Source organism: Syngnathus scovelli, chromosome 7, assembly GCF_024217435.2.
Source record: "Syngnathus scovelli strain Florida chromosome 7, RoL_Ssco_1.2, whole genome shotgun sequence".
Taxonomy (NCBI): domain Eukaryota; kingdom Metazoa; phylum Chordata; class Actinopteri; order Syngnathiformes; family Syngnathidae; genus Syngnathus; species Syngnathus scovelli.
The window spans coordinates 12594378-12616887 of NC_090853.1; the positions used below are offsets into that span (position 1 = coordinate 12594378).

Genomic DNA, 22510 nt, shown 5'->3' on the forward strand with positions numbered 1-22510 from the left:
TAGAAGGCCGGAAGTTGAATGAACTTCGCGGTTGTATTATTTACAGGGGCAGCCAGCCGTAAAAACGCGAGGCGGGGAATATTTAGCAATAAGAATCAAACCAACCTTATTCTCACTGAAAAAAATAGGTAATAAAAACCTCCACTCGATTCATCTAATAGAGATACATTTTCATTATTTTATTTCCACTAACATCAGTCAATCCAGTTAGTGTGCATATATTTTGCATCGCGACTCTTATTGCGGGGACTGAATGCAGCAAACTTGACTGTCTACAGGTTAGCATGGAAACAGATTGTTGACTACTTCAGGTAAACATCGGTCTTCTACACTTATAGCAAGAAAATAAATTGCGTTCATTTTTATAATGATACAATGTTTTTGTACGCATATGATAACTTAAATGTCTCAAACAACTGCAGTGCTCATAGCACTTTAGTATAGTTTTCTAAGAGGATAAAGTTTTTAAACTACTATTTTGATTAACCATGTTGTGACTCTTATCACAGATGAGAGATGATGTATGGAGCTCCAGTGGATTTATCTTTTAAAGCCATTAGCAACTTGGAAGGTAGAATATTTAATTATCATCTTTTCATCATCAATCATCTTTTTATGTTTGCATGTCCTAATTACCACCAAATTTTCCAAAAGTTACTCTAGGCTCCAATGCTTTGTTATTTTTAAATGACTGACGAAAGCAAAAACTATCAGCACTGTCTGAAAATCATTATCTACATTTCAGATACACAGTCAGAAGAACCAAGCAAAGGTCTGCGGCCTTTAAAGACAAATTCAGTGGGGAAATTCCAAAGTGTCTCCCTTCGACTTAATAACAATAATATTACAAACCTCTATGACCTTCACAAAACCATGAACCATTTCTTGGCTGAACCTTCACTGCTCGCCTGGCTGGACCTTTCATTCAACCACAGCACAAATATAGACAAAGTGAGATTTTTTTTTGTATGTTCAGATACTTGTTCCTTCTAGCTTCTGACGTGTGTGTGTTGTAGGTTTTGTGTGAGCTGCTTCAACTAAGGGTGCTGTATCTTCACGGCAACTGTATTTTTACTCTATCAGAGGTAGACAAGCTACAAAGTCTTCCGCATCTACACACCATCACCCTACATGGAAACGTCATTGAAACAAACAAGGCCTACAGGTTCAAAATAAAGAAAGAAATTAATATTCCTTTTCATTTGAGACTAAGTAGGATAAATTCTTCAAGTGATTTATTTTAAGCTTCATTTGTTAATTTATGTGAAGAAAAACTCTTGTCAAGTCAATTTACTTCTATATAACAATTGATCTTTTTTCTGTTAAGGAATCACGTGATATCTACTCTGCATGGATTAAAGACAATGGACTTCAGTGTTGTGACCCCTCAAGAGCGAGCTTTGGCACAAATATGGCACCACAGCAAAAATCCAGGTAAACGAAATAAGGAAATGCTTCAGTAACCATTTGAAGTTGCAACTATTTAACTGTTTCACAAGAAATGTACAATATAGGGAAAGATTTGTCCCAGAACTATTGACAGAAATACACCCTTGATTTTTACGTTTTTCATATCCCCGAAAACATCTGTGATCTTCCCATTTTTCACATCCACAAATGTAGCATATTTGCAATTTTCACATTAGACAGATCATAAAGTATTTCTTAAACTATATGTACAATTTTCAGTGATTTTTCTTTAGCTTGATTATCGAATCCATGCGAAAAAGGAGGCAAGGCCAAACCAGTGTTGCCAAGCATGTTGAGTAACTGTTACGTTCGGGAATGGAGCAGGGCAACCAAATGCAGCTTGGACCAGGGTTTATTGAGGGAAAAGGGTGTTGGAAGGGAGGATGAGGGGAACACACCAACAGGAACCGGCAAACTAACAAACTGCAGGGGCAGAGTGACAGGGGGAACCGACAGATGAGCAGAAACAGACTAACAGAAAGTAACAAAATAACAGAAAGTAACAGAAAGCAACAGCAACAAAGAGACCAGACACAAGAACAATCCGACACGCAGACAGGACTTAAATACACGACAGGTAACGAGATGCAGGAGACTGTGATTACATACATTGTGGGTAGACACAGGAGGGGAGAGGCGAGTACACAGAGACGCGAACAGAATCCATGACAATATAAACACATAAGGGAACGACCGGAGACGAGTCGTGACAGTAACATTTCTAACGTTTCTAAATGCAAATCGAGCTCGCATTACACCCAAGTATCCATAGTTGGGTCCACCTTCAATATTCTTAGTCACCAGTCAGTGAACTTATTGTGTGTTTTTGGGGTGTCGTGTCGGTCAGCCTGTTAGTTCCACTTAGTTTGACATTACTTTTTAAGGGAGGGGGGGTTCAGAATTCTTCATGATATCTGCACAGTGTGGATTAAAGATGAACTTCAAGAGGATGCCTTGGCACAAATATGGCAACAAAGTAGCAACCCAGGCAAAATAAATAAGTTAATACTTTTGTGATTGTATTCCAATTTGCGAGCATTCAACTGTTTAACAAGACCTTTACTTAAAAGGTGTGTGCGGTTCAATAGCAAACACATTTGGTCTCTTTTTAATATAAAACTCCAAAAGTGCCATTTGTAATACATCAATAATACATTGAAAACCCCATCGCACACACACAACAGCTGTTGAAGGTTTATAATGAATTAATAAACAAAACAAAAACGGGGTACTAGCCTAAGATATTACAAATATAATTCAGGTAGTATTACATATCCGAGAAACAAAGCAATAAGTGGAAAAGTGGAACCGCGTGCTGAAATATGCAGACGACACGACTCTAGTGGGTCTCATCACCGAGGGCGACGAGACTCAATACAGGTCGGAGGTCGACCTTCTGGCCACGTGGTGCAGTGACAACACCCTCCTGCTGAACGTCAACAAGACCAAGGAGATTGTTGTTGACTTCCGGAAGGGTCACACCCAACACCTGCCACTGACCATCGACGGTGCTGTGGTGGAGAGAGTGAGCAGCACCAGATTTCTGGGGGTGCACATCAGTGATGACCTCTCCTGGACCACCAACACTGCATCACTGGCAAAGAAAGCTCAGCGCCGCCTGTACTTCCTGCGGAAACTCAGGCGAGCAAGTGCTCCTCTGGCCATCATGACCACATTCTACCGTGGCACCATTGAGAGCGTCCTCTCCAGTTGTATCGCTGTGTGGGGTGGTAGCTACACTGAATACAACATGAGGGCCCTGCAGCGCATAGTGACCACAGCTCGTAAGATTATTGGTGCTTCACTCTCCTCCCTGAAGGACATTTACGCCTCCCATCTCACCCGCAAGGCGACCACGATTGTGTGTGATGTGAGTCACCCCGCTCACTCTTTGTTTGATCTTCTGTCCTCTGGGAAGAGGTACAGGAGCCTGCGGTCCTGCACCTCCAGACTCACCAACAGCTTCATACTCCAGGCTGTTAGGATCCTTAACTCTCTCCCCCCTCCACCTTCGGCTGCATAACGTTCTGTACTTTTGCGCTATATTCTGTCTGCTGTATGCACACTTGCTCCATTTTTGCTCCTCTTATTTATTTATTTATTTATTTATTTATTTATGTTATTTGTTTATTTATTATTTATTCATCGCTCTTATTTGTTCATTGTGCCTTCTTGCTTTTACTTTTTGTGCTGTTTACTTGTATGTATATTGTGTAATATGTCTTGTCACCGTGGGATAGTGGGAAACGTAATTTCGATCTCTTTGTGTGTCTTGACGTGAAGAAATTGACAATAAAGCAGACTTTGACTTTGAGTTACATTTTAACTCCATGAACTAGGTTAAATTAACACTGAGCGATTTACAGTAACACTATGTCAGAGTTACTTTTTAACTCCATGGCCTGGATTAAATTAGCACTGAGCGATTTACATTAACACTATGTCAGAGTTACGTTTTAACTCCATGACCTGGGTTAAATTAACACTGAGCAATTTACATTAACTCTATGTAAGAGTTACCTTTCAACTACCTGAACTTGGTTAAATTAACACTACATAGTATTAAAAATAATAACTTTATAATACAATTAAAATGACAATAATTAATTCTAAGAAAAATACAATTTCAAAAACACCATTTATTTTAAAAAAAATTTCCCATGCAGTCAATTAAAACATAATATACAAAGGTATAATGTACACACTTTCATCTGCAAGCACCATATGAGCTTTGAATATGAAATGGTTTGTGATATTTAAGTTCAGTTATTTTTATGACACACCTTTCTTCAGTTGGCAATACTTTGAAGGCATGGTGGTGTTCATCAAAGTTCTCTGTAAATAGCTTGTGTCTTCTATCTGACAAAAGACTGGCATGTCTTCCTCCATTAAACTGCAAACAACAAGTCCACCTTTGTACTCAACACCATCAACTTTAACCCAACTTGTTGAGAAAATGTCTTTTGACAACATTTCAAGAATTTCACTGTTGACCACATTTCCATCTCTTAACGAAAATAATTTTATTGGGCCATATTCCTTGTTTAAGGGTGAAGGTTTCCCAGTGATAAGCAATGGCCATTTGATGCCTTTTGGCGAGTGATTTGGTTAGGTTTTTGAACATTTTGAAATAACCTTTAAACAACTTGTGCTTTGCCTCAAATCTCATACTTCAGACATACAACAAAGGGCCAATTTTCCTAATAGAAGAGGGAAAATGAACCATAAAATGATGCTTGGGTATCAGGTTTCTGTGTGGATACAAGCACTTAAATAGTTTGTGGTGGTCAACAATCAAATTCTTTAAATATACAGTCATAGCCAGAGTGAGAGAAGGTGAAAAAACTATGTTCATAATTTGAAGTAACAACAGTAACAAATCCCAGTGTCTGTTCTCTGCAGGAATAATGTCACCAAACAAAAGTGGGATGTTTTTCACAAGACAGAATGTCTGGATAGAGTTCAAGCCAATGCCATTGCCAGCACTATCCAATATGATTTTCATGGGGCGGTTCTTTTGTTCTAATAATCCATAATCAAAACCATAAATCCTTGAAAGCAAGTTCTGTTCAGGGTAAGTCAGATAAAATAGCGTTACAGAATTCATTATTCAAACATCCTATGTAAACTCGACTGCAGTTTGTTTCATCTACCACTTATTATATACTTTTACACATCAGGGTGAGATGACAAGGCATCATAAAACTATAAATTAACTATAATTACCTTATGAAAGACTACAAGTATCTCAACTGCATCAGAGGCGCTGATTTTTGAACATTTCCATCCCCCTGGTGGTGGCGGAAGGAGATGTAACAGCAGCAACAGGGAGGCCATCTCTTGGTCATAGGCTATGGATAAAGAGTCACGAGAATATAATCAACTGAAAATACTTCAAAAGATACTGTTAAAGTTTGAATGAGAACTAAAAACAGCATTTCCTGTGAGTTGAGAATTGAATGGCTTTTGTAAAGGGCTAACAGCAGTTGAAATGTTGAAAAGGCTGAAGAATTTTTTTAAAATCCTGCATGTTTAAGTGTAACAGTTGAAGAGATGAAATGTGCTGCAATAAACTGTAATCTGACAGCTAAAGAAAATTATTTCAACATAATCATTTGAAATACACAGAATAAACAAATGAAGTCCAGTAACACACAAAAAAAATCAATTGAAGTCCAGGAACATAAAAAATTCAATTGACCTTTATTAATAGAGTCGCTTGAACTTGTATTGAACTGTAACTGCTTATAGCAAATTCTATAGAACAAAACTCACTTGGTGCCTCATCAAGATCACTTCCTGGTGGACGCTCTGCTGACTGCACCGATTGACGCAACTCGGGTGTTGAGGTGACCTGCTTAGCCTCTTTGATGATGCATTGATGATTTTTTCCAATGAAAGGGCGTGCCGTGAATGAAAAAAGGTTGGGGAACACCGTGGTACAGCACGGCTCTGAGGAGGATCAGTGTTACATTACTTTGCACACAATGTAAAATGTTAACTTGACTGTAAAATCAGGAGATTAGCGGGAGGAATGACAGATCGGGGGCAGGAGGGAGTTCGCAAATATGACATACATACACATATACATAAATACCTAAATAAAGTTCTCTGCGTTACGCGTAGGCCCTCTTGTGGCCGTATGTCCAAAGCACCACGCGCCATTCTTTTTTTTCTTCCATCTACATTCCTATGGAAATGCCCCTCAGTGCGTGTGCATACGGTTTGATCGCCGCTTTTATCATAACAAAAGAAAGCAACAGAAAAACACATGCATACAGGAATTGCCGGTGGCCACAATTCACGCTCTTGCGCTCCACACACCATTTGATTGCCAAGCTAACCAGCCCGCACAACCCACGCGCATGACGTCACTTCTCACGCCTGGCCCCGCCCTCACACGCGCAACTACAATGAACAGATAATACAAGACATTACAGTATGAATCAAAATTCCCTCACGGAAAACAGTATTGCACATTCCGCTTACGCATTTTCACTCCTTTTTCCGAGTGGGCTGTGGGAGGACTGATACCCGTTCTTAAGTCAGATTCACTTGTTTTTTCCCGCTTTAACGATCGAAGCCGCACCCGGGCAAGCTGTGCCAGTCATTGTCGGCAGTGTGTGAGCTGGGGCGGAGTTTGATTTAGCAGGCTGTGTGAGGAGCTATACCTCACTTGTTTGATCCCGCTTTAACAATAGAAGAGGCACGGGGGCAAGCTGCGCCAGTCATTGACGGTATGGTGAGACTTTCATCACTTAACAGTGTATTCTGTAAAATACTATATACTAAGTATATCATACTGATACTATATAATATATATACTAAGTTAGTAGACTTCGCAATCGCAGGCGCCTCTCAGCTTCGCTGAGCGAGAGTGCTCTTCCTGCACTGTATTGCTGTGTGATTTTCTCACAACATGAATCATGATAAGCGGTATTAAATTAAAATGTCCATTGTGCCGTGCAACACAGTTTCTTTTACAAAGTTATTAGGCTCAATGTTTGTGTAATCGTGGCGGCGACTTTGCCAGCCGCACCTGCCCACTTGGGGTTCGAATACGCGCCATCACCACGTCGCGCATGTACAGAGAAGGAATAAGCCCTATGGAAGTCAGAATCCTGACCCCGCACTGTTTATTTCTATGAAATGATACATTCTGTAATACAGACAGCTCTTCCAAAAGTCATTCACATAGACCGAGCACTTGTTTGTACCCTTACATGCCCCCCCCCCCCAAAAAAAATGGTTTGCCTGTTTGCATCATTTGTTTAACTTTTCTAACCATAAACAGTACTTAAACTTCAATTGTGAATCTTATAACATCACGAACATGTGTACTTTAGACAACATAAACACACCCCTACAGTACCCATTTTTTATGAATGTGTATGGTATAAGTTAGAAAGCAATGCACTTCCTGTTCTTTAAAAAAAAAAATACAGTGACCGACATGTTTGTTCTCACAGTAGAGCCCAGATTTAAACCCACAACGTTTTAACTGTGAGGCGGATGTTCTAACTATACAGTCGTCCACCATAATGCTTGCCAGAATCAAACCTATTACAATTCACAGATATTATATAAATTAATATAAACTAAAAATAAGAAACTCCCAGAAAACATTAAAAATCTGTTTCAGAATAAGGCTCCCTCCCTTATTCTGAAACAGATTTTACCATTTGAGGTGTCAGCAGAACTTCAAAATATGAAATTATACACAACCAGGAAAGGTTTGTCTATTTGTAATTTGACAATGTGTAACAATGAGAAAGGAATTAAAAGAATATCCAAAACCAGTTGAAACAAAATGTGCATAAATAAATATAAACTAAATAAAACCATTTTTTCATAACAGATCAACATGATGTCTACCAGTGGTCTATCCTCTAAGTTTCTTGGTGTTGAGAACAACTGCTTCTATTTTCAAGGTCAGTTCAATTCTTTATTGCTTGCAAGTATTCAGGTGTACAGTCACGACAAAAAAACACTAATTCCATTGAAGTTGCCACATTGTTTAAAATGTAGAAAAATACAGAATACAATTGTTTGCAAACCATTTTGAACTGATAATCAACTGAATACATTATAAAGACAAGATTGCTTAACATTATTATTAATTATTTATTATTTATTATTTATTCATCGCTCTTATTTGTTCATTGTTTGTGCCTTCTTTTTTTACTTTTTGTGCTGTTTACTTGTATTGTGTACACTGTTAAAAATGGCTGTGAAATCTACAGTTACTTACTGTATTAAACACAGTAACCTTACTGTGTATGATTATTACAGTAGAGTGCTGTAATTGTTACAGTTACACCTCGTAAACATGACGAAATCACAGTAGGATAGCATTACAGTGAAAAACACAGTAATCGAAGCATTACTGTAAAAAAATCACAATAGCCAGTATAGTACTGTAAATAGAAAAGTAAACTTACCGTAATTTTATTGTCAATGGCAACTGTTAAAAAATGGCTGTGAAATCTACAGTTACTTACTGTATTAAACACAGTGACCTTATTGTGTAGGATTTTTACATTAGCTTGCTGTAATCGTTACAGTTAAACTTCGTAAACATGACAAAATCACAGTAGGGTAAGTATTACAGTGAAAAACACAGTAGTCGAAGCATTACTGTAAAAAATTCACAATAGCTACTGTAAATAGAAAAGTAAACTACTGTATTTTTATTGTCAATGTCTTTGATGAATGAACATTGAAAATATACATATATGTGTATACAGATGCATATTAGATATAAAATATCTCATAATAAAATCAATGATTATCATATAATTATCACATAATCATTATGAGTTTTAACTCATAATGACTTACCATGGCATTTTTTTATTCCCAACATTAAGTTTTTTCCCTTTTCTTTTTCACTGGCGGACACGGGCTGACATGGGGTGACATGATTTATCCAATGAGGATCAAGAAAGTTCAATGGTCTTGCTTCGAATGGCCAATCACGTCAAAGTAAACGGGACAAATCGCGATCACAGCGATTGCACCTCTGGCTCCCACAACAACATTTTTTACACAAGACTCTGTGTTGTGCTGTGTGTTTTTTGTTGTGTTTCTATGTGTTTGCGTCGTCTGTGTTCATTTGTTTCAGTTTGGCAGCGAAAACGGCCCCGAGAGAGCGCTGTTTTTCTTTAACTGACCAGATTCTCTTTTTTTTAAAACTTACTGAAGCACTAGCTGTTAGGGTTTTTCAGATTATCCTTATCGTATGATTATGTTGGAATGCAACCGGTAATAAATAACCTACCTTGTCCCATCCTCCACAAGGTCGTAAAACATCCCCTGATATGTTTTGACTAGAGCACAAGGGCTTCCTATTCAACCTACTCTTACCCCCACTCTGTTTCTCTTAATAAATATGCCCTTGCAGGAGGGAGAGTTTTTAGACTTCATTCCTTCAACGAGTGAACTCTCCACCTGCAGGTGTCTAAAAGAACTTGCTTGTCTACCGTGTGGTTCTTGCAAAATAAGTTGGAGTGAGCAAATCTCTAACATTTTGGTGCCGAAACCCGGGACCCCTCATACCCGCTATCTGTCTGACGAAGAAGGACGTGCTGCATTGTCAACAAGCCAGCGTCCATTAAGAGGACCTGGAGGAGAAAGTCCTGGGAAGAGAATTCTTTGCTGGGCCAGCATCTTAGGTCTGCCTTCGTCTGACAGAGGTGGATTGACGGGACCCGGCAGTGCAACGAACCAGGGGACAAGTAAGTTAAAGGCCTGAAGTTGTGTGATTGTGTTGTTGTTTGTGAAACGCGTAAAAAGGTAGAAGTGCACAGGAAAAAGTAAGTTTTGTGGAAGGAGGGGGTGTTGTAGAATCCCCCTCTGGATGAGGTGTCTCTTTTGGAGCAGTGGTTCTCAAACTGTTTTAAAATCTCAGTACCTCCGTGGATCATTATTTGACGACCACTGTTCTAAAGAGTACAACTTCGCGTTGGCAGGGCTGGGGACAAGGACTGTTGTCTTTAGTTCCCAGGGAAGGTGGGGGGTGTTGTAGAGTCCCCTCACTGGATGAAGCAGCTCCTTTTTTTTAAAAAAAAAAAAAAAAGGAGGACTTCGCGTTGGCAGGGCTGGGGACAAGGACTGTTGTCTTTAGTTCCCAGGGAAGGTGGGAGGTGTTGTAGAGTCCCCTCACTGGATGAAGCAGCTCCTTTTTTTTAAAAGGAGGACTTCGCGTAGGCAGGGATAACTTGTGTGATTGTGTGTGACTGGTAGGATAAATTGACTAAATAGCAGTTCTAGCATTGATCCACGGCATTAATACAGGCTAGTAATTTGTTGAAAGGTCAATTTAAACCTGCATTGAGGATCCTCAAAGAAAAAAAAAATTGAAAAAAAATTGTAAAACCTTAAACTACTAAAATTAAGATGGGAAATAAGAACGGTAAATCTCTTGCTCTGCTCTTCTTTGAAACGAGAAGTTCATGGCAAGTAGATTTCTTAATTGTATGCAATAGATGCTGAAGTGGAAGAAAATGTATGGAGTACAAGGAAATTTGAAATGTGGAAGAAGTGGTAGAAGTGCTAGAGTGTGGTTGAAATCTTCACAAAGAGATGAGAACGAATTCAAGAGACAAAAGCTAGAAAGATGAAAACTGATGCGGTCACAAGTGTTTGTCAGACCAGGAGACAATAAGGCCCCTGTGAGCAGGTGCAAGGCCGCAGCTCAAGCCGCGGCTCAAGCAAGGGGCAAGAGGAGTTTCCGGTCCTATGCAAATCATGCATCGAAATTTAAAAGATCTGAAACCTCTCCCATATGACAGCAAAACATGTCATTGTCAGGTTATCAAAAATCTTTTTAGATTGTTAGAGCCCCTGTCCACACAAGAAGTATGACAATGCTGTTTGTAGGCCCAATTACAAATGAATAGGGATCAAATTGTGTTACACTGAAGTTAAAATATGCAAATCAAGTGGTAAAGAAATGCAACTTGCCTCTAGAAGATAAATAAATAAAATTAGAATGTGCTGTCCTCGTGTGCATGGGAGGGACCAGCTCATGATCGACCACAGGAAATGGCCAGCCTGTGACGAATCATTGTTGCTGAGACCTACCTTCCGCACGCGAGAGCTGTGCATGTGTGTGCGTATGTGTTAAGTTGATGAAGGTTGGCTAAACTTTTAGTATAAAGAAATTTGCTAGACTGTTGTCTATTCAATTTACACCGCAGAACAGAAACAATTTTGACAGATAAAAATGAAAGAAAAAGAGAGAAATCTGTTTGCGAGCAGAAACTAATCCACACTAGTGCATGTTAGTGTCAAGCCCTCATGAGAAATTCGGAGTAAACAAAACAACAGAACATGCTTTCAGGAATTGGGAGAAGCTAAATTGTGAATTTAAGATTTTGCGATGCTACATTTAATAGGAATAATTGATTGGTTGTGCTATAAGATTATACAAAATTCTAAATGCAAGCTAAATCTGAGAGATTGAGTTCTTCAAATTTAAAAACAAACAAACAAAAAAAAAATCAGATTAATTTGCCAGTTGTTTGTTTTAGTTTTTTTTTGAATTGGTGGATTGTTCTACCAGGAAACTTGAGTTGAAAATGATATATGAATGTTGTGTGGTGAGCTTGGATGAAATGGGACCAATGTGATAAGAAGACTCCTTTTTGGAGACTGTGTGAGATGCATATGATCAGCATTGATGAATGATTGCCCGAATGAAAGGTTGAATGGTTGAAGTCGTTGGCGACTACTATAGAAAATTAGTAGAGCGACTTTGATGAAAGAGTGATTTTGAGCAGGTTGAATGCTAAAAAGAAAAACGTAGCTTTTGGATTGATAGTTAACTAGAGAAAAAACTGGAGAACCAGTAACACATGTAGAAGATGTGTGAACTGAGAAATTAAGAAGCGTTTTGGAAAGAAAGTCAAATTAAAAGATGATGAAATCATATGTAGTAATACAACACTTTACTACATATGGATTCTCTAAATCATACAATTGAGTAAAATAAAACATACGTTTTGATTCGTATTCAAATTTCTAAGATTCTTGTGATAAACAATGAGAAAACGATTGAAAAGTAACAAAAGAAACTACAAGAAAGTGAAACTGTCTAATCATTTGCTAGCTGAGTCACTCCCCATTCGGGGAGGGCATCCATTTACTTGCTAAGCTAGTTGTCAAAACAGTCCAATTGCCACGAAAAGTAGCTATGTGCACGTGTGCAGTACACACACACACGAGACTGATAAGGTGTCAAGAGGTAACAAGCTTGCAGACAGAACCACAAAGCTGCAGCGCAAAAGACACTTCAAATTTTATACACACAAGAAGCAGATTAGATCACTGAAACATTTTTAAAGATGTGCAGCGACAAAGTCCATAGAGTGAAATTCAATTATGGATGAAAAGAGGGGCAAGATTAGAGAATGGCATCTATAAATGACCTACCCCACCAAAGAACCTATGCTAATGGTGAGCAATATTGAGCCATGGTGCGTGTCACATGGCTCAAGAGGAGGGATAGTGAGGCAGGTCAGTCAGCTTTATACAATATATGGATTTGATTCATATTCAAAACATTTTCAAAACAAAACATTTTTTTTTTTTGTAGAGCTTGTTTCAACAAAAACAAAAACACTGAATGCCTCCAATTTAAAAGATCAATTTGACCTTTGCAGGATGATCTGCTGTGTCGGATCTGGACTGCCATGAAAGTACGATGTTTATATGTGTACTTTGTCAACAACCTCTGTAGATGTTAAAGAATGGGATGAATATCTAGAATGAATGTGGATAATTTGTTTCAGGTAACTAACTATAAGAGTAACTGAAAAAAGAAACAATTGATTGCTTATGGCAAAACAAGCTGCAAAGAGAAAAAAAAATTGAATATGTCATATGTATGGATTTGCGACCGATTATTTATGTTGTACCGTTGCCAATGACCAAAGATTGTGTGAAATCTGTCACGTCTACTGGATTGTGAAGTGTGTGACAGAGCAGTCTATATAATATCCATTGAGAGAAAAAAGAAAAAAAAAAAGAAGCCATTGCTTTCAGAGAATGTAGTCAAGCGAAATTGTATATACATCAACATGCCAAGATCTGGGAAAAAAGCTGGTAAAAACCAAAATATCTTTAAATTTGAGAGGCGACGATGATTTGACCGAAATTGATGCAATTGGAGTCCCTAGAGGAGTTCCTGATTAATAAGAATTAAATGACCAAATTGCAGCGGGATGGGAGTCCTCCATTTGCTGCTGGTGAACGATGAACAAGAACGTAGACAGGATAAATTACATCCATTACAACATGCAGAAATTGGGCAAACGGACACAAGCGGGGCTCGAGGCAGTGCATAAACAGCTAGCCACGCCTTCCCTAATGTCGATCCAGAACCACAATGCTCATGATATGTTGTTCTCTGAGAAAGGAGGCGTCTGCGCAATGTTTGGAGAACAATGCTGCACCTTCATCCCCAACAACACCGCCCCTGATGGGAGCCTGACGGATTGCAGGCCTGCGATCCCTCAAAACGAGGATGAAAGAGCACTACAAGTGGATGAATGCTTTTAGGAAGTATAACGCCATTGTGTCCTCAATTTTACCATCAGTTGCAGTGTTGCTGCTATGCTCACCTTGTATGGATGTTGCATACCGTGTCTTCGTGCTCTGTTTAATTGTCTCGCCACTACAGTAAAATCGCCCATGGAGGACGAGATTGCTCAGATATACCTAATGTCTGAGCGGCAACATGATGATGTTGATGGCAAAATTCCTGCATCTGTGTTACAGTGCCTGTGATCAGCTATTCTGGGCAAATCTCAATGTGACTGTTAGAGGATGAACAATACCACAAGTGGCCTACACAGAGAGACCAGCTGGAGTGAATTACACGTTACATCCAAGGTTTATCCGATGCTGGACACGAGTGTGTGCACCAGTGTGGGTGACAGACCACACCTACAGGATACGACATCATCAGCTGACAGAAGCACACAACTCTTCTGGACGTCGACGCAGGGCAGTTGCAACCTTCGACCCTCATGACCCTGTCTGGGGTGCAAACGTTCCAGACGACCATAAAGTATGGTCCGTCGGAGACAAAGTTGTCCTTGCGCTCTTTCCTCAGATTGGGGTTGGGAAACTATCGCTCTTCATCGAGACACTGAACTATCGTTTTCAATCCTTTGTGAATCTCTCACTGCAAATCAACAATGAACAAAATAGAGAGATTCAGGCTATTAGACTGATGGTCTTGCAAAACAGGATGGTTCTGGACTTGTTGACGGCAGCACAAGGTGGTGTGTGCCACATCATTGGGACTTCCTGTTGCACATACGTACCAGGAGAAAATGACACCCACATCAACGACGCCATGAATTCGCTGAAGAACTTACAGCAGGCCATGTCTAATGACAAGGTCCCACATCAGTTTGATTTCTTTTCGTGGCTATTCTCTGGCAACTGGTGGCAACTGCTTTTGAAATTGCTGTCTCCTGTGCTTGTTGTGCTGGTGGTGTTGTGCTTGTTTACGTCCTGCGTCATCCCATGTTTGAAGTCTGCTGTGTCGAAGTTTGTGTCCTCTACTGTAGCCCAAGTTCATATACAACTTCTTAGAGATGACGGATGTGATGACGATAATGAAACATGGATTGCGTAGATGCTGTTCTGTTGAGCATGTTTTACAGAAACTTGATGATTTGACCATCGAAAATGCTTCGCAAGTGATGGATACAATGATGTACTGTTTCTGTGTTTTTGTTTTGTTTTTTATTGATAGCATTCTGGTCGTCTTAGGCAAAGGGGCCGTGTAAGAATTTTCCTGCTAATAACATCTGGCCGGCAGGTTTTTCGCTTACACAATAAGTTTGATCTTGGGGTATTGAGGTAATGCCTCATCTTCACTGGAAAGTGTTGCTATCATTGTTTGTTGTTTTTTATTTTTACTATTCTTCTTTCTTCATTATACATGTATATATGTTTTTTACTTGTCTTTGTTGTTTGGGGTGGCATAATCATATGATAAAACAGGAGGGAGATGTTAGGGTTTTTCAGATTATCCTTATCGTATGATTATGTTGGAATGCAACCGGTAATAAATAACCTACCTTGTCCCATCCTCCACAAGGTCGTAAAACATCCCCTGATATGTTTTGACTAGAGCACAAGGGCTTCCTATTCAACCTACTCTTACCCCCACTCTGTTTCTCTTAATAAATATGCCCTTGCAGGAGGGAGAGTTTTTAGACTTCATTCCTTCAACGAGTGAACTCTCCACCTGCAGGTGTCTAAAAGAACTTGCTTGTCTACCGTGTGGTTCTTGCAAAATAAGTTGGAGTGAGCAAATCTCTAACACTAGCAGCGACAGTACGAAGGTCGTTACTGTGTCGTTATTTTATATCTATCTTTCTGCTGCGCTGGAGAAGATTATTTTCCCGCCTGTTTTTTTTTCTCCACCTTCTGCCTCCGTGTTGGTTTTCCTCCTGGCGGCTCCACCACCAAGCACACGGCGCGACGTCCAGAAACTCGGTAAGTAGGCCTACTATCACTAAAAGTAATAAAATAAAATAGTAATACACAGGAAGTAATCAGTTTGCTTGCCATCAAAGTGAATTACTCATGCAAGTACTGTAATTTAACCACAGCTTCAATCCCTGCATTTGTTCGTCATTTGAGGATTCACAGAAATTTAGCTAACTTCAGATTTCCATGTGGGGTAGCAGAATGCTTTGCCACTTTTTACACACGTGGCGCCCTTCAAGTTCACATGTACCGCTCTCACAAGAGGACAGCTAAACCAGGACTTGAAAGGCAAATTGATGGAGTTGAGTTGGCTTCCACTTTTGAAGGTTGTAGCTTTATGTCAGCTCGATCAACTCGTATACATTTCCGGCAAAAAAGACAACTTGTGGGGCAGGATCAGCCTATTTCTGGGTTGAACCACACTCACTTCCGGGTTAAGCCCCATTCAGAGTACGATTGTTGATAATCTAGTTGATTGAACAGATACAGATAATGTATAATAATAATAATCATCTCTAGTAGCCAACTCGTTTGCATTTCTATATCTCTCTTCTATAAGTGTTATTCAGGCAGTATTATCACCCCTTAATAATAAAATAAATAAATTAGCACTGAGCGATTTACATTAACACTATGTCAGAGTTACGTTTTAACTCCATGACCTGGGTTAAATTAACACTGAGCAATTTACATTAACTATATGTAAGAGTTACCTTTCAACTACCTGAACTGGGTTAAATTAACACTACATAGTATTAAAAATAATAACTTTATAATACAATTAAAATGACAATAATTAATTCTAAGAAAAATACAATTTCAAAAACACCATTTATTTTAAAAAAAATTCCCATGCAGTCAATTAAAACATAATATACAAAGGTATAATGTACAAACTTTCATCTGCAAGCACCATATGAGCTTTGAATATCAAATGGTTTGTGACATTTAAGTTCAGTTATTTTTATGACACACCTTTCTTCAGTTGGCAATACTTTGAAGGCATGGTGGTGTTCATCAAAGTTCTCTGTAAATAGCTTGTGTCTTCTATCTGACAAAAGACTGGCATGTCTTCCTCCATTAAACTGCAAACAACAAGTCCACCTTTGTACTCAACACCATCAACTTTAACCCAACTTGTTGAGAAAATGTCTTTTGACAACATTTCAAGAATTTCACTGTTGACCACATTTCCATCTCTTAACGAAAATAATTTTATTGGGCCATATTCCTTGTTTAAGGGTGAAGGTTTCCCAGTGATAAGCAATGGCCATTTGACGCCTTTTGGCGAGTGATTTGGTTAGGTTTTTGAAAATTTTGAAATAACCTTTAAACAACTTGTGCTTTGCCTCAAATCTCACACTTCAGACATACAACAAAGGGCCAATTTTCCTAATAGAAGAGGGATAATGAACCATAAAATGATGCTTGGGTATCAGGTTTCTGTGTGGATACAAGCACTTAAATAGTTTGTGGTGGTCAACAATCAAATTCTTTAAATATACAGTCATAGCCAGAGTGAGAGAAGGTGAAAAAACTATGTTCATAATTTGAAGTAACAACAGTAACAAATCCCAGTGTCTGTTCTCTGCAGGAATAATGTCACCAAACAAAAGTGGGATGTTTTTCACAAGACAGAATGTCTGGATAGAGTTCAAGCCAATGCCATTGCCAGCACTATCCAATATGATTTTCATGGGGCGGTTCTTTTGTTCTAATAATCCATAATCAAAACCATAAATCCTTGAAAGCAAGTTCTGTTCAGGGTAAGTCAGATAAAATAGCGTTACAGAATTCATTATTCAAACATCCTATGTAAACTCGACTGCAGTTTGTTTCATCTACCACTTATTATATACTTTTACACATCAGGGTGAGATGACAAGGCATCATAAAACTATAAATTAACTATAATTACCTTATGAAAGACTACAAGTATCTCAACTGCATCAGAGGCGCTGATTTTTGAACATTTCCATCCCCCTGGTGGTGGCGGAAGGAGATGTAACAGCAGCAACAGGGAGGCCATCTCTTGGTCATAGGCTATGGATAAAGAGTCACGAGAATATAATCAACTGAAAATACTTCAAAAGATACTGTTAAAGTTTGAATGAGAACTAAAAACAGCATTTCCTGTGAGTTGAGAATTGAATGGCTTTTGTAAAGGGCTAACAGCAGTTGAAATGTTGAAAAGGCTGAAGAATTTTTTTAAAATCCTGCATGTTTAAGTGTAACAGTTGAAGAGATGAAATGTGCTGCAATAAACTGTAATCTGACAGCTAAAGAAAATTATTTCAACATAATCATTTGAAATACACAGAATAAACAAATGAAGTCCAGTAACACACAAAAAAAATCAATTGAAGTCCAGGAACATAAAAAATTCAATTGACCTTTATTAATAGAGTCGCTTGAACTTGTATTGAACTGTAACTGCTTATAGCAAATTCTATAGAACAAAACTCACTTGGTGCCTCATCAAGATCACTTCCTGGTGGACGCTCTGCTGACTGCACCGATTGACGCAACTCGGGTGTTGAGGTGACCTGCTTAGCCTCTTTGATGATGCATTGATGATTTTTTCCAATGAAAGGGCGTGCCGTGAATGAAAAAAGGTTGGGGAACACCGTGGTACAGCACGGCTCTGAGGAGGATCAGTGTTACATTACTTTGCACACAATGTAAAATGTTAACTTGACTGTAAAATCAGGAGATTAGCGGGAGGAATGACAGATCGGGGGCAGGAGGGAGTTCGCAAATATGACATACATACACATATACATAAATACCTAAATAAAGTTCTCTGCGTTACGCGTAGGCCCTCTTGTGGCCGTATGTCCAAAGCACCACGCGCCATTCTTTTTTTTCTTCCATCTACATTCCTATGGAAATGCCCCTCAGTGCGTGTGCATACGGTTTGATCGCCGCTTTTATCATAACAAAAGAAAGCAACAGAAAAACACATGCATACAGGAATTGCCGGTGGCCACAATTCACGCTCTTGCGCTCCACACACCATTTGATTGCCAAGCTAACCAGCCCGCACAACCCACGCGCATGACGTCACTTCTCACGCCTGGCCCCGCCCTCACACGCGCAACTACAATGAACAGATAATACAAGACATTACAGTATGAATCAAAATTCCCTCACGGAAAACAGTATTGCACATTCCGCTTACGCATTTTCACTCCTTTTTCCGAGTGGGCTGTGGGAGGACTGATACCCGTTCTTAAGTCAGATTCACTTGTTTTTTCCCGCTTTAACGATCGAAGCCGCACCCGGGCAAGCTGTGCCAGTCATTGTCGGCAGTGTGTGAGCTGGGGCGGAGTTTGATTTAGCAGGCTGTGTGAGGAGCTATACCTCACTTGTTTGATCCCGCTTTAACAATAGAAGAGGCACGGGGGCAAGCTGCGCCAGTCATTGACGGTATGGTGAGACTTTCATCACTTAACAGTGTATTCTGTAAAATACTATATACTAAGTATATCATACTGATACTATATAATATATATACTAAGTTAGTAGACTTCGCAATCGCAGGCGCCTCTCAGCTTCGCTGAGCGAGAGTGCTCTTCCTGCACTGTATTGCTGTGTGATTTTCTCACAACATGAATCATGATAAGCGGTATTAAATTAAAATGTCCATTGTGCCGTGCAACACAGTTTCTTTTACAAAGTTATTAGGCTCAATGTTTGTGTAATCGTGGCGGCGACTTTGCCAGCCGCACCTGCCCACTTGGGGTTCGAATACGCGCCATCACCACGTCGCGCATGTACAGAGAAGGAATAAGCCCTATGGAAGTCAGAATCCTGACCCCGCACTGTTTATTTCTATGAAATGATACATTCTGTAATACAGACAGCTCTTCCAAAAGTCATTCACATAGACCGAGCACTTGTTTGTACCCTTACATGCCCCCCCCCCCCCCCCAAAAAAATGGTTTGCCTGTTTGCATCATTTGTTTAACTTTTCTAACCATAAACAGTACTTAAACTTCAATTGTGAATCTTATAACATCACGAACATGTGTACTTTAGACAACATAAACACACCCCTACAGTACCCATTTTTTATGAATGTGTATGGTATAAGTTAGAAAGCAATGCACTTCCTGTTCTTTAAAAAAAAAAATACAGTGACCGACATGTTTGTTCTCACAGTAGAGCCCAGATTTAAACCCACAACGTTTTAACTGTGAGGCGGATGTTCTAACTATACAGTCGTCCACCATAATGCTTGCCAGAATCAAACCTATTACAATTCACAGATATTATATAAATTAATATAAACTAAAAATAAGAAACTCCCAGAAAACATTAAAAATCTGTTTCAGAATAAGGCTCCCTCCCTTATTCTGAAACAGATTTTACCATTTGAGGTGTCAGCAGAACTTCAAAATATGAAATTATACACAACCAGGAAAGGTTTGTCTATTTGTAGTTTGACAATGTGTAACAATGAGAAAGGAATTAAAAACCAGTTGAAACAAAATGTGCATGAATAAATATAAACTAAATAAAACAATTTTTTCATAACAGATCAACATGATGTCTACCAGTGGTCTATCCTCTAAGTTTCTTGATGTTGAGAAGAACTGCTTCCGTTTTCAAGGTCAGTTCAATTCTTTATTGCTTGCAAGTATTCAGGTGTACAGTCACGACAAAAAAACACTAATTCCATTGAAGTTGCCACATTGTTTAAAATGTAGAAAAATACAGAATACAATTGTTTGCAAACCATTTTGAACTGATAATCAACTGAATACATTATAAAGACAAGATTGCTTAACATTATTATTAATTATTTATTATTTATTCATCGCTCTTATTTGTTCATTGTTTGTGCCTTCTTTTTTTACTTTTTGTGCTGTTTACTTGTATTGTGTAATATGTCTTGTCACCGTGGGATAGTGGGAAATGTAATTTTGATCTTTGTGTGTCTTGACGTGAAGAAATTGACAATAAAGCAGACTTTGACTTTGACTTTGAATTCACATGGCAAAAAAAATCTCAAGAAACACTGAGCAGAACAATGCACAAAAATTGCATATACAGTTTAAAAAAATACAGTCTGTCATCCAGTGGAAGAGCATTAGATTATTTTGTTGGTTGGTACATATAAAAACTCCAAAACGTTTTTTTTAGATTTCATTTGTCAAAACAATTGACATTGGATAGTTTCCCGCGGATCTCTCATGGCAGAGTGGTTGGGAATCAACTTTCCCAGCCATGTGTTGCCCCTGTCTCAGCTTTTTACAAATGTGTTGCAGACATCAAATTCAAAATGTCTGCATCATAAGATGCATTCCATGTGCAATATATGTAGTATTTGGTTAACAAATTATGTAATAACACCTGTATTTTAGGAAGCCCAAACACAGATATTATAATATTTTGCATTTGTCCTTAGAACCTAATTGTGGCAAATAACACAAAAAATAATACTGTGTTTATTATCTGTTGGTCAATTACTTTTGTATGTTAATGTTAATTTTTTTTTTTTTTAAACAAAATGTCTGAATTCCTGTCCTTGTCTGTCTTGCAGTTCCAGTTGACATGGATGAGCAAGGTAAAGAAAGTTATAGAACAATACAGATGAGTATTGTCTACATATTGTCTTAGCTGTACTTATGCAAGCGGATGCTGTATTCCATTATGATTTTCAGTATATTTGTTTTTTTTTACAGATGGGTCTACCTTGAGGAAGTCTGAACAGTCCTTTAATAGATTGATTAGAAATAACGATAACAAATATCTGCTTTTAGTGGATGGCAGCAAATTTAAAGTCCAAAACTTAACTAAACAGCAACAATACAATCCTGGTAAGAAGTCACATTCCGTTGTTGCGCCGTGGCCTTCTGGCATTTTGATTTAAAGCAGAAAACAATTCATTCCGTGACTTTTACTTTCATTTCTTTTACTTCTAAAACACATTACAGGTATTCCAAATGAATCAATGGAAATTAGAATAACTAAAATAATGTATTGATAATATTATTGATATTAACTGAATTGGGATTGCCTTTTTTGCAGTTAAATCGTACTAAGAAGAAAATGAGCAGTAAAAACAACCCCTCCCCCCCAAAAAAAACAACAACACATAACTAGCTAATGAATTAAGATGGCAATTTAAGATTTACACACACCATGATAGGATATCAGAACAAACATATCTGGTATGTCAAAAAATCTTTAAACTAAGTATCCTTTTTTTTTGTCTTTAGGTTGCAAATTCACCTTCCATTTTTATGAAAAATCCAGTCTTGAACCTATGGAGGGCATGCCTGTCATGCTGTATACTATTACAAACAGCGGTAAGATTGTGGTTTGCTGTGGTGACCACAAAAAAATTTACCCAAAGGCTATGGTGAGTATTAACCGTTTCTAGAAATGTCTCGAGTCTTTGTGCCACAATTTGATCTTCAAGCCATTAATAACTCAATGTGCTTGTTTTTTTTAACCACAGGATATTCCAGACAATATTGAAGATGGTAATCATGAAGCTTTGTTCTACATGACTCAACTAAGTGGAACAAACAAATACATGTTAGAGTCCTCCCGTTACCCACAAGAGTGCTTGGGCCTTCAGCAGCTGAAAGAGGATCCTTCTCACCTCACCTTGGTCTTTAAAACTTATGCAGAAGATGAGCAATGTGTGATAACGCTTTTGTAATTCATGTTTTAAGAAACAGACCAATTGTTTGGTTCTTAATTTAATAAATTTTGAATAATCTTAAATCTGATGATACGTAAATTTACACTGCTTGTTTGTATATGGATGATTGACAGCATGCTAAATACTATAAATACTTTCCAGATGCACTGTACAAATAAAAAGAGGAGAAAATATTTCATTTTGCAGCTATGACAGTGGTTCTTAACCTGAGTGTGATCGAACCGTGTGTGTTTCAGGGGGCTAAATCAAGTTTTCATATGCGAAACTCAAACTGGCAGACATGCTGGAACTCAAAAGGTGTTTTCTCCCAAAGTCACACCAATAGGTTTTGAGTCAGGTGAAGCCCAG

General features: G+C 38.6%; 2 protein-coding genes and 2 long non-coding RNA genes across 9 annotated transcripts; 2 read left to right on the plus strand and 2 right to left on the minus strand.

The window, feature by feature from the left end:
• The first annotated feature begins 23 nt into the window (after positions 1 to 23).
• lrrc51 (leucine rich repeat containing 51) lies at positions 24 to 15257 on the plus strand. Of its 6 annotated transcripts, none has more exons than XM_049725943.1 (7): positions 24 to 128; positions 279 to 311; positions 510 to 571; positions 746 to 951; positions 1017 to 1165; positions 1328 to 1434; positions 4873 to 5556. In XM_049725943.1, the coding sequence occupies exons 3-7, from the start codon at positions 517 to 519 to the stop codon at positions 5004 to 5006; spliced, it is 651 nt and encodes a 216-aa protein (XP_049581900.1). In that variant the 5' UTR covers positions 24 to 128; positions 279 to 311; positions 510 to 516; the 3' UTR covers positions 5007 to 5556. The 6 variants fall into 6 exon arrangements, with proteins under 6 accessions (XP_049581900.1, XP_049581903.1, XP_049581901.1 ...); XM_049725946.2 differs by lacking the exon at positions 4873 to 5556 and adding exons at positions 7829 to 7901; positions 13753 to 15257 and having other exon boundaries at positions 34 to 311; XM_049725944.2 differs by lacking the exon at positions 4873 to 5556 and adding exons at positions 7829 to 7901; positions 8841 to 9439 and having other exon boundaries at positions 34 to 311.
• Positions 4105 to 6590, minus strand: LOC125972325 (uncharacterized). The gene is made up of 3 exons (XR_007482771.2): positions 5746 to 6590; positions 5197 to 5321; positions 4105 to 4363 (listed from the first exon to the last, which is right to left on the minus strand). It is a non-coding gene; the product is annotated as an uncharacterized lncRNA (long non-coding RNA).
• Positions 15258 to 16319: 1062 nt separating the features above from the next.
• Positions 16320 to 18627, minus strand: LOC125972319 (uncharacterized). Its single transcript, XR_007482763.2, has 3 exons — positions 17951 to 18627; positions 17402 to 17526; positions 16320 to 16568 (listed from the first exon to the last, which is right to left on the minus strand). It is a non-coding gene; the product is annotated as an uncharacterized lncRNA (long non-coding RNA).
• Positions 18628 to 18756: 129 nt separating this feature from the next.
• Positions 18757 to 22335, plus strand: LOC137840470 (interleukin-18-like). The gene is made up of 6 exons (XM_068651441.1): positions 18757 to 18912; positions 20026 to 20098; positions 21032 to 21055; positions 21174 to 21308; positions 21711 to 21853; positions 21953 to 22335. Exons 2-6 carry the CDS (start codon positions 20032 to 20034, stop codon positions 22157 to 22159), a joined length of 576 nt encoding a protein of 191 aa, XP_068507542.1. The 5' UTR covers positions 18757 to 18912; positions 20026 to 20031; the 3' UTR covers positions 22160 to 22335.
• The last annotated feature ends 175 nt before the right edge of the window (positions 22336 to 22510 follow it).

Coding starts and splice junctions, on each gene's coding strand:
- LOC137840470 (XM_068651441.1), top strand. CDS start 20,032: ATGATGTCTACCAGTGGTCTATCCTCTAAGTTTCTTGATGTTGAGAAG. Junction 20,099..21,031: donor GAACTGCTTCCGTTTTCAAG/GTCAGTTCAATT, acceptor TCTGTCTTGCAG/TTCCAGTTGACATGGATGAG. Junction 21,309..21,710: donor ACAGCAACAATACAATCCTG/GTAAGAAGTCAC, acceptor TTTTGTCTTTAG/GTTGCAAATTCACCTTCCAT.
- lrrc51 (XM_049725943.1), top strand. CDS start 517: ATGATGTATGGAGCTCCAGTGGATTTATCTTTTAAAGCCATTAGCAAC. Junction 1,166..1,327: donor GAAACAAACAAGGCCTACAG/GTTCAAAATAAA, acceptor TTTTCTGTTAAG/GAATCACGTGATATCTACTC. Junction 1,435..4,872: donor GCACCACAGCAAAAATCCAG/GTAAACGAAATA, acceptor TGTTCTCTGCAG/GAATAATGTCACCAAACAAA.